General features: G+C 39.5%; 1 protein-coding gene across 2 annotated transcripts in view; it reads left to right on the forward strand.

The window, feature by feature from the left end:
• Positions 1-11,852, forward strand: part of BRD7 (bromodomain containing 7) — a 43,016-nt gene that overhangs the window by 28,955 nt on the left and 2,209 nt on the right. Inside the window, exons 12-17 of one of the 2 annotated variants that reach the window (XM_063109222.1) lie at positions 3,003-3,114; positions 4,655-4,711; positions 6,730-6,844; positions 7,152-7,295; positions 7,493-7,636; positions 7,982-8,046. In XM_063109222.1, coding sequence (XP_062965292.1) covers positions 3,003-3,114; positions 4,655-4,711; positions 6,730-6,844; positions 7,152-7,295; positions 7,493-7,636; positions 7,982-8,037 — 628 coding nt within the window. In that variant the 3' untranslated portion in view covers positions 8,038-8,046. The remainder of the gene's footprint in view (positions 1-3,002; positions 3,115-4,654; positions 4,712-6,729; positions 6,845-7,151; positions 7,296-7,492; positions 7,637-7,981; positions 8,047-11,852) is intronic. The other variant, XM_063109223.1, reaches the window with a different exon arrangement.

Consider the following 11,852-nt stretch of genomic DNA (forward strand, 5'->3'; position numbering starts at 1 on the left):
AAGTCAGAGATTGACTGTGGTTTCAGATCGAAGCATTTATATCCTTTAGACTTCACCAGCTAGAACAAACTCTATCTGGATTATTCATGTTTGCATTCCACAAATAGGCATTGCATGCCCACTATGTGCCAGGCATTCTTCTAAGTGCTGAGGATTCCACAGGGATACAGTGCTAACAAAGAGCCCTGCTCTCCTGTTACTCCCTGGTAACAAGTGCTTTTGAGAAAGGAAGATACAGGGTGCTGGGCTTGGGAGGGTATGCAGTAGGGTAGTCAGGGAAGTCTGCTGAGACAGTTAAAGTTGAATAAAAACAGAAGGAGGTGCAGAAGCAAGCAGTGCCACCACCTGAAAGGAGAGTATTCTAGCTGATGACACGGCTGTGCAAAGGCCCTGACATGGGAGCCTGACTGTTGCATTCAGGGAACCCCAAGAAAAGCAGTGAGGAGCAGAGCAAGTGAAAGGGAAAGTGGTCAGAGAGATAATAGGTGGGAATACCAAGATTTGTAGACTTGGGAGTTTTACTGTAAGTGAGATGGGAAACTACTGATGGGTTGTGACCTGATCTGGCTTATAATGTTTAAAGGATCACTCTGGCTGCTGTATGGAGAATGGACTGCAGAGGGGCAAGGGCAGAAGTTGGGAGACTGCTGTCATAATCCAGATGAGAAATGGACCAGGGGAGTAGCAGTTGTGGTGTTGAGAGGGGATCAGTAGTTAGCCGATGGGATTTCTTTACTGATTGAAGTGGGATGTGAGAGAGAGAAGTCAAGGATGACCTCAGGGTTTTCAGACTGAGCCTGAAGGATGTAGTTGCTGTTTACTGACAAAGGGAAGAATTTGGACACTACCCAAGGGGGTGGGATCTAGCATTTCAGTTTGGGATTTTTTTTTTTTTTTTTAGTTTAGCAAACTTAACAGGAACAGCACAGAAGACAGACAGCATTAAAAACATGTACTTGCATGTAGGACAACTCAGAAAAGTATAGTGAATGCCATACCTCTCGCCGTATACTAAAATCAACTCAAAATGGATTAAGGATTTAAATATACACCCTGAAACAATAAAACTCCTTAAAGAAAACATAGGAGAAACACTTCAGGAAATAGGACTGGGCACAGACTTCATGAATACGACCCCAAAAGCACGGGCAACCAAAGGAAAAATAAACAAATGGGATTATATCAAACTAAAAAGCTTCTGCACAGCAAAAGAAACAATTAAAAGAGTTAAAAGACAACCAACAGAGTGGGAGAAAATATTTGCAAAATATATATCTGACAAAGGATTAATATCCAGAATATATAAGAAACTCAAACAACTGTACAAGAAGAAAACAAGCAACCCAATTAAAAAATGGGCAAAAGAGCTAAGTAGGCATTTCTCTAAGGAAGATATCCAAATGGCCAACAGACATATGAAAAAATGCTCAACATCACTCAGCATCCGGGAAATGCAAATCAAAACCACACTGAGATACCATCTAACCCCAGTTAGGATGGCTAAAATCCAAAAGACTATGAACGATAAATGCTGGCGAGGCTGCGGAGAAAAAGGAACTCTCATCCATTGTTGGTGGGACTGCAAAATGGTGCAGCCTCTATGGAAAATGGTATGGCGGTTCCTCAAACAATTGCAGATAGATCTACCATACGACCCAGCTATCCCACTGTTGGGAATATACCCAGAGGAATGGAAATCATCAAGTCGAAGGTATACCTGTTTCCCAATGTTCATCGCAGCCCTCTTTACAATAGCCAAGAGTTGGAACCAGCCCAAATGCCCATCATCGGATGAGTTGATACGGAAAATGTGGTACATCTACGCAATGGAATACTACTCAGCTATAAAAATGAATGAAATACTGCCATTTGCAACAACATGGATGGACCTTGAGAATTATATTAAGTGAAACAAGTCAGGCACAGAAAGAGAAATACCACATGTTCTCACTTATTGGTGGGAGCTAAAAATTAATATATAAATTCACACACACACACAGACACACACACACACAAACCGGGGGGGGGGGGGAAGAAGATATAACAACCACAATTATTTGAAGTTGATACAAGCAAACAGAAAGGACATTGTTGGGGGGGAGGGAGAAGGGAGGGAGGTTTTGGTGATGGGGAGCAATAATCAGCCACAATGTATATCGACAAAATAAAATTTAAAAAAAAAAGAAAAAGAAAAAAAAAAGAAAAGTATAGTGAATGGATGGAATCTACTTATGATAAAAATGCTACAAACACCATTTAGTTGCCATCAATAAGACATTTCCTTGTTTTAAAACAATCCAAATGTTAGCATCGTCCAGAAAAATTTAAGAGGTTTATTTATAATTGTTATAAAGTTGAACTGCTGAAACTTGTTCACTGAAAAATTTTTACTTGTATTAATGCTTTACACCCCCACATTTATATTAAAAATTTATACACAAATGGAAAAACTGCCAATACCTGATTTCCGTCCCCTATTTTTCCATTTGGAATCATATACTTAAGGACCCTCTGACCCCATGGATAAAAAATATCTAACGTTCAGGACTACAGTTTGGGATATTTTAAACTTGAGATGCCTGTTAAGACATCCAGATGGAGCTTTCCAAAGGATGTGGTCCAAACTGGAGGCGAACCTTTGAGAGTTCTTAGTACATATGAAAGTCCCGAGGTGAATAAGATCGCCCTAGGGAGGAAGTGGGGGGAGGAGGGAGAAGCACCGAGGACTGAGCCCCGAGCCCCATCACTGAGGTCTTACTTTTCTCTGGAGCATCCTCAGGAATATTTCATTCTGACTGTGTTGTTGATACTTTTTAATTCTCTCAGGATGGAAAATTTATTACTGGTAAATATGTAAGTATAGTGTTGTGTCTAGATATAAAGTTTTGCATTATGGTGCGTAAACTAAGGGCCTCTAGTACAAACACTTGGCTATAATAGGAGCATTAAGTCAATGGGGATGATTTATGTGGAACTGATTTTCCCAACTCCCTCTTTTTCAGTATCCATGAATTTTTGGCCACATGCCAAGATTATCCATATGTTATGGCAGACAGTTTATTGGATGTTTTAACAAAAGGAGGGCATTCTAGGACCCTACAAGAGTTGGAAATGGTAAGAATGCTGGTAAAGACACGGGGTAATTTATTATTGGCTCCTAAGCATTAGTCACTCAGTGTTTTGAAACCATGGGATTAACCAGTATGTCAGCTGAACTCCATTCCCCTGAAAAGACAGCCCAGCCTGGGTGGAGGCCATGGGTGGAGGACAATGAACGGAAAGGAGTAACTCAGCTCCCAGTATTTGTGAGGGCTGGAGCATTGCCATTATCTCCTCATCTTGGGAATACAGGATTCAGAAATGGGGTTTACAACTCAGAAGTCAGTGGCTGCTACATACCCTAACAAAAAAGGGAAAGTCTTGCTCACTGACTTGAAACTAAGTTGGGTAAAGTGGTGACGAATGTTCTCTTCCTTATTATGCGGTAATAGCACAGTGGTGGGAGCTCAAGTTAAAAAGTAAAAAGCTTCCTCGTTGCTATCTTTTTTATCTCCAGTTGGAGATAGTTCACAATCTTGAAAAATTCAGAGTCCACTCAAAGATAGGAACCACAAAATGTTCCTACTAACGCAGAGGGGAGTTGATCTTCAGAATGTTCTTGTCAGTATTGTTAGAGGAATCCTGTATCGCTTAGAAGTCATAACTCTTACTAGTGGCTGTGACTGTAATGCTATGTCCCCTGCCCACAACTGCACATATGGTTATTGTTCCTTGGGTGACCTGTCAACAAAGCTGAGGTTAGTACCACAGTCAAGACAGGCTCAGTGATAACTGCTCTAAAATCCTAGCACATGAACTGCTTTCTTGACATGACCTAAAAACTATTAAACTTTACATCAATTCAAAAATATGTTCTTATTATGTCCTTCCCATCAATTAATCTGAAGTAACTAATAGTCTAATAAAATTGGATATTTTTCAATTGGTGGATATGGCAGTATATTTCAAAATGTAAAGTTTCTCTGCCCTGTCATCCAGCAGTTCCTCTTCTCCGAATTTATCCTAGAAAACAGAAGAGTTATATATAAGGATACGTTGTTTATAATTTTTAGAAATTGGGAATTGGTTAAATAGTTCACAAAACAACTTGCAAAGAAAGGTGGTGATCGATGTCCATGATGCATGTCTGTTGTCTGTTTATGCATTCTGTCTCTGAAGAATAGGGTTATGGGAAGCTGTCCCACTCTCTGTAGCATTTGAATATTTTACAGTAGTCCTCTGCTGTCTGAGAATATTGCTCTGTTAGTGAAGAGCAACCCCTAAGGTTCCTTCCTGTCTTCTTCTTGTCAGAGATTTACCTGTTGTTGAAAACAAACTTTTTTTTTTTTTTTTACCAAATACCTTCTTTAACATGTGTATAGCTTTTGATCAAGCAGGGAAATATCTCAACATCCAGAAATAAGTACCCCAACTCACAAAATACTCTTAAAATGCTAATAATTATATTCATTTTGGCTTTAAAAATTATATTCCAGTAGTTTATATTCTAATTCATTTTCTCTTGCCATGAAACTTTTGACAGTTCTCTATTTTCCTTGATATTTGCCTTTGCATGTATGTTTTCATATCAAGTTGTTTTTCTTTACCCTTATAGTCATCACCTGAAGATGAAAGCCAGACTAGGACGCTTGACACAGCAAAAGAAATGGAGGTGATTATATTTTATTCTTTACAAAACATATTTAAATGGAGAATAAGCTAAAAGGCCTAAATGATAACACTCTGTTTAGTATCATATGCTGTAAAAGAACTTTTTTTTGCCGATGGGGAGCTTATTGGTAGCTGGTGTAGTAGACAAATATGTAAATGAGATAGCCAAAACCAGTTACCATACAGTGTGAATGCAGGGGTTGTGGTCACCAGGTTGGAGAGACTCATGCTTGGGTAGCTGAGGACATCCTCACAGAGGCAATACTGTCTGAACTGGGACTGGAAGGCTGAATAGGCATTCCCCGAGCAGGCAGGGCCAGGTGTCTGATGTGGGCAGAACTGTGATGTGTATGTAATGACATTGATAGAGCGGAGAGAGCAAGGCACGTGTGCCTCCAGCTCAGAAAGCTGGTGGCCAAGGTGCCCTGAGGAGAGGAAGAGTGGGGAGGCTGTGTGGGTAAGGGCCCAGTGACAGTCTTCTGTGCAGGGCTAAGAAGTTGAGATTTTATCTTGTAAGATAGAATATGATAAACGTGGAGGGGTGAGGGAACAGTGAAAATCCAAAGGACTTGTCTAAACAAAAAAATGACTAGCATACCAATATAAAGGAAGAGAATAAGGATTTGGAAAGTACAGTAGAAGGAAAGTGGACATGACCTGGTGCATGACGTAGGCAATAGAAGAATTAGCTCATCTAGGAAGTACAGGAAAAGGAGCACATCTTTGACAGGGAAAGAAGTTATATTCGGTTTCAGATGTGGTGAGTGTGATTTGGGACACTGTTGGAGGAGTATAGGCCGGGAATTCCAAAATCCGGGCTATAGTTGTTGATAAAGTGCATGAGGCTGTTCAGGGAGAACATGTGGACTGGGGAAAGGTCGAAGGACAGACCTTGAAGAAGACCCGTAGTTAAGGTAGGAACGGTAAGCAGGAGGAGAAACGGTTCAGCAATGTCAGATACTGCATAGAAGCCCAGTAAGAGGAGATTGGTAAGTATCACATGTAACTTTGATCAGAGCAAGTTCACTAAAATGCTGGGGCAAAAGGTAGACTTTAGTGAATTAAATGAGTGGAGGGAAACTGGCCTAAAGGGATGCTTAAGACTGGAGAGACACAGCCCTTCAACTGAGGAAAGAAAAATTGAGAAGTGAGATCAATTAAAGATAGAGATGTAGATGGTAGTTATACAACCGTGTTGTTTTCAAGGAAAGAGGAGCTGAGCAAGGTCATGTGTTTAGTGAGGGGGCAAGATTGAAAGAAATCTTGAGGATAGTACGGGAAGCTGAATATGAAATGACTATTGAGTTGAGTTGTGAAGGTCCAGCTGAAATGGCAAACCATAAATACACAGTGTGCCAAGTAGTGCCACGTTGTACAATTACCTGGTTTTTCTCCACCACATATTTTTAGTCCTTATGTAGGTAGAGAAATCAAGTGTTCAGATTGATAGAACTTGGAGTGCAATACCATAGTATAAATGGAGTCATTAACTTTTGGTTACTTATTATCTGGGTTGATCTATTCCTGAAAAATAGTGTTGAGGTTATGAAAACTCTGAGTAATAAACCACCCTCTTTTTAAGATTTTGTTTTTCCCATGCCATACTGACTAGCTTTGGGGCCTGGAGGAGACCCAGGAAGCATCTTATGTCAAAGATCTATAAGAATGCAACTATGTGGACTAGGTAGGCTGGAAACATTTGCCTTTGAGTCTGAGAAGCATTGTCATAATTGCCAAAAGCTCTTCACAATAGAGGCAATAACAAGGCTCTTCTCATCTTTTGTATGACACATCATTACATTACAGAGAAGTGCGGATTTATGGACACTTTTTTGCCTGGGTTTAGGAAATGCATTTTAGAAGGGTGCTCTGGGAGGAATTTTTTGTCAGCATCAAAATGATGACTTTAAAAAAAATAGGTGGAGTAACTTTGCCTATAAACACAAGCCATCCTACCAATTTCTAGTTAGCACTGTTGTGGTTTAGCAATCTCAATGATTGCTCTTTTGTGTTTTGAAGCAGATTACAGAAATAGAGCCAGCAGGGCGATTGGAGTCCAGTTCTCAGGACAGGCTCATAGCGCTGAAAGCAGTAACAAACTTTGGCACTCCAGTTGAAGTTTTTGACTCTGAAGGTGAGTGTCTCCAGAGGATTTGATGGAAACACTATGTTAACATAGGCAGTGATGATGTAATGTCACATTAGTACAGATTAACATAGCCATGCACCACAAGAAAATCTTGGCTAACCAAGTTAAGTGAATAGTAAAGCATGGCTATGGTGTTGATTTTATTTGAGGGGGATTACTCCTATGAAGTGAAAAGGCTAATCAATTAGTAGCAAGGCCCTAGAGCATAGCACTCAGTTTATTATATAGTATCAAACACAAGTATGTCCATGTTTTCTTTAGTGTGTTCCTTTTTTTTTTTTTAACCCAACAGAAGCTGAAGTGTTCCAGAGGAAACTTGATGAGACCACCAAATTGCTCAGGGAGCTCCAGGATGCCCAGAACGAGCGTCTGAGCACCAGACCCCCTCCGAATATGATCTGTCTCTTGGGTCCCTCGTACAGAGAAATGCATCTCGGTGTGTAGCACATCTGTAAGAGAAGAGTCAGGGGCTGCTTACAGGAAAAAACTTCTGAATAATGATACTACTTTAAAGTAACACTGAAATGAGTACCTTGGACAGTTTTTTGCATTCATACATTTACTGTTGAGTTTTTTAAAAAATTATCTTAAAAGGGCCACTTTTTAATACCTGAACTATTTTTTTTTTTCTAGCTGAACAAGTGACCAATAATCTTAAAGAACTTGCACAGCAAGTAACTCCAGGTGACATTGTAAGCATGTATGGAATTCGAAAAGCAATGGGGATTTCCATTCCTTCCCCCATCGTAGAAAACAACTTTGTAGATTTAACAGAAGGTACGTGTCCTATTTATCCAGGAGAGTGGAAGGCTCCTGTGAGTCAAAGGATATCAGTCCTCTCCCTTCAGATGACATTTGAAAGGTTCTGTCTCTGTTTTTAACGTATAAGACTACCTTTTGGTTTTCTTTCTATCATCTTATCTGAAGAACTAAAAGATTTCACACATTTTCCACAAAAGCTACAATGTTAACCTAATAATGTACGTAGTCTTTAACCTTGAATGTGGTAAAGAAGGGCTGTCAACAGTTACTCTTCTGGATGCTAGCTTTACTTTCACTTCCTTTTTTTAAAGTAAGTAAAAGGGGAAAAAAGTGCTGAGTGAAGTGCTGTCTTTCTTTCAGATTTTGAAGAACCTAAAAAGACTGATATTGCTGAATGTGGACCTGGTGGGATTTGAAGCTAACTGGTATTTGATTATATATTATTTACATATTTTTTTCATTCTTAACTTGGAAATGCTTTTCAGAAGATATTAAATATTTGTAAATTGTGTTTTTAATTAAACTTTGGAACAATTAATTTTAATGTTCCAGAGATTGGACTTCTTTATTAGGTAATAAAGCTGAACTTGGGACTCTGAGTGTTATGCATATCAACTAAGTTACCCCTGGACCTTTCCCTGGGGCTGAATCTGAGGATGAAGAGATAGAGCAAGCTCAGAAAATAAAACCGTTTTCTTTGATCGTCCATTAAAAGAAGCAAATCCCCCAAATAATTTAAATCCCGCATTTTTAGTACTCCCCAGTAAAGAAATTATAATGGAATAATTCCTCTTATCAGATCTCATCTTGATGATTAACTCAAAAAGTGCTCATGTTTATCCCTGTCTCTCCCAGACGGAATCATAATTAAACTTTTTAAAAATAGCCCCACCCGGTGACGTTTCCATTGTTATACCATAAAAACAAATACACTTTAAAATAATTTTAGAATTTACAAGTATGGTTCTGCCCCTTAGCCACCTGATGAGAATGATGTCCTGTGTACAGTAATTAGGTGCCTCCCCAACTCACATACCCCCACACCCAAAAAGCACACTGAGAATTTTATAGCACTATAACATGACTGGTGTTTTTTGTTTGTTTTTCCATTTTTTAGAGAGTTATTGGGAACTATAGCAAAGGGATAAGCCAAATAAGATAAATCATCCTTGAATACGTCAGGGAATTACTGAGCTTAAATGTAAGTTTAGGTTTCTGTTTCTCAGAGATCACCTAGGCCTCAGCCATGCCCTATGAACCAGTAATACTCATCTACTTGTACCTGAAATACAGAGGTCAAATGTCCAAGCAATTTATTTAAGGAGGAGACATGAGACATGTGGTCCCCTTCTATAACCAGTCACTAGGCTAAGATGAATGATTTTTTTTCCTGAATCTGGTTCAGTATATAACCTGTTTAAGTTTAAGACACTTATACAGAGCCCTTCTGTAAAATACCCAGGCAGGAAGGCATTTTATTTTCTTGACTTAGAAAATTAACATTTAACAAGAACAAGTAGGGTGAAAAAATTAGTTCTCTCTAGAGGCTTAAGGATGACCTAGTCTTTAAAAAATTTACTTAAAACTTTATGCTAAAAGAATCAAAAAATCAGTTATGTTTGGGATTTTTTTTTTATTTCACATTTGTTTTTATCAAGCCTTTTTAGAGTCTAATTTTAATCTCTCAAATATAATTTAGTCAGTAACCAGTTCTTAAACTTTAGTTCTACTTAACTAAAATAAGCTCCTTAATAAATTCAAAACACCTTAGCACATTCAGGTTTTCCAAAATGCAAATTTAATGTATAATAAGCGGCTAAACACTGGCACTTCATAAAAATGAAACATAACATTTTGAAACAAATGTTACGGATCTATAAATATTCAATATACAGAATAAAACCAAGTTATTTGCATGTTCCTTCTCAAAGCATATTTCTGTACATTGAGTTATTATATATACAAAGTATACAGTTGTTGATAATCTTTTCTGTTAGAAAATTTCCTTGAGTAAACCAGAAAATTTCAGGTGTTATTTTTGCTAGTCAGTGAGGCTGCCTTAGTAGAAATTTTAAGCAAGTCCTTGACCCATAGAGAAGGTCATTGTTAGAAAAGATACCTGTTCCTGTCATAAAACAAAATGACACCTCTGAAGAAAATTACCTGATAATTTGAAAACAGATTTATAAAAATAAGTGCAAGTGATTTTTATAGTCAGTTATACACTATGACCTGAATGTTGAAAACTGAAAACTTAACAAAATACTCTTATCTGAGCATAGTGCTTTAATTGTTTTTAAAACTCCCAACTGGGATTTCTGTTGCCAAAGAAAAAAAGGAATTTGAATGTTGTAAGAAATATGTCGGCCTCAGAGAGGCACAGTGCACTGATGTGTCCACATTATGTCAGCAACAGAAACCTTCCTGACTTCCCAGGAGAGCCCCCACTGGGCAGCCCTGGTCACTACTAGACTTCAAGAGCACACATTTCAGTGCAGTACTCACCTGAAACCAGGCCTTTATGTGAAAAAGTGCTATGTAAAAGGGGCAATTTAAGCAAGACTTATTTCCTTTGTCAATGTTTTTGCCGTAAAATTCCTTACATAGCAAGTTGTTGTAATGTATTCGTACTGATTCCAATTACATGCAGCACATCAGAGCTGTCACTATTAGAATAAGCCCCCCTTCCTCAGGCTGATAAAGCCCTGTAGCAAGACACAGCAGAAGCAGACAGGTTCCGTTTCGGTCCCCTCCACCCGCCTTGGCTGTCTACAGCTCTACTCTGTAACTAGGATGGCAGCTCATCCCAGGACCCGGTTGGTCACAGACAAACCTGGCTTAGTCTGCAACCAGGCTGTCTGCAACCCTGTAAAGTCTTTTAAAGGCAAGGCTGCTGTATGCAGAATTTTCTGAGTAACTTCAGGGGGTACATGGACAACTTCTAGCTAAGAATCCCTGCTATATAGTGAAATTCAGTTGCATTAGAAATCGTGGGGATCCTCTGGTTATGAGGCAGTGAGGTCATTTCAAAAAAGGAACAGGCAGCTTAGTTGTATCTCACCTTGAAACTTAGGTCGACTTCTGTCACTTCCCTCTGGAATTGGAGCTTGACAAGACATCGTCTCACAAAACTGGCTTCCTGCCTTGGCTCATTGGGGTTCAAAACAAGAACATCTAGCACTGTGAGAGAGCTGGCTTCTCAGATATGGGAACCTCTACACGTGCTTATGCTGAAAGATCTGGCATCTAGTTTTGAAGCTCTCCAGAGTTAGCTATGGAGGCTAAAGTACTGCAGGTTGTCCAAGTTCTCTCTATACAGACTCCATTCCTTCCCATTTAAAAAAAAAAAAAAAAAAGACATATTTGAAGATTGCAAGGGAGAGCTCAAAACTGCATGAGTTGTCAGGAAAGAGCTAAAAGGTTGTACCTTATTTTTTGGGCTTTCAGTTTATTGAGCCTAACCCCAGAATGCTTGCATCAAGCCTGATTTAAAGCCAGGGCTACACTGCTCCTTGCCTTCTTGCTGTGAGCCATATTCCTCAGAACACTCCCTGCAGCCAGGCTAATCCTATGAGCTGACACTGGACAGTAGCCCTGCTTATGTGTCAGTGGTTCAAAATGTCTAGCCTCTAAGACATCATTAAAAAGGACAAAACGGGGCAGACCCCATGGCACACTCGGGAGAGTGCGGCGCTGGGAGCGCAGCAGCGCTCCTGCCGCGGGTACGGATCCTATATAGGGATGGCCGGTATGCTCACTGGGCGGCCGGTCACAAAAAACGACAATAAAAAAAAAAAAAAGGACAAAACGCCCATTAATAATGTGTTCATTTAAAACAAACATTGCCAGAGATGGCAAGAAGTAACAAGTGTCAATTACAGTTTTTTTCTCTCTACTGTTTGAGACCATTTACAGGTGTAAAACACCCTTTTCACCTTTGTTTGCTAGAAATGTCTGTGTGAGAAACACTGAATCCCAAGGCCAGTCCCACGATGGAGAAGGGTATCTCCAGCCCAGGCTAGACAACAAAAATAAATCTCCCTTGTGAATGCTCACAGGCCATGGAGGTGGATGTTTGTTTTGGTCATGCTATAAGATCGCCTCCACAGCATCTTGGGAACAAAGGTCTCAAAGTCACAAATACAGTCGTCATACCAGTGATCCTTTTCCTGCTGACCTGGAAACCTTACAGAGCCACAGTACAGAGGTTCTGGCTACCACTGCATCTTAG

This window comes from Cynocephalus volans, chromosome 10 (genome assembly GCF_027409185.1).
Source record: "Cynocephalus volans isolate mCynVol1 chromosome 10, mCynVol1.pri, whole genome shotgun sequence".
NCBI classification, from domain to species: Eukaryota; Metazoa; Chordata; class Mammalia; order Dermoptera; family Cynocephalidae; genus Cynocephalus; species Cynocephalus volans.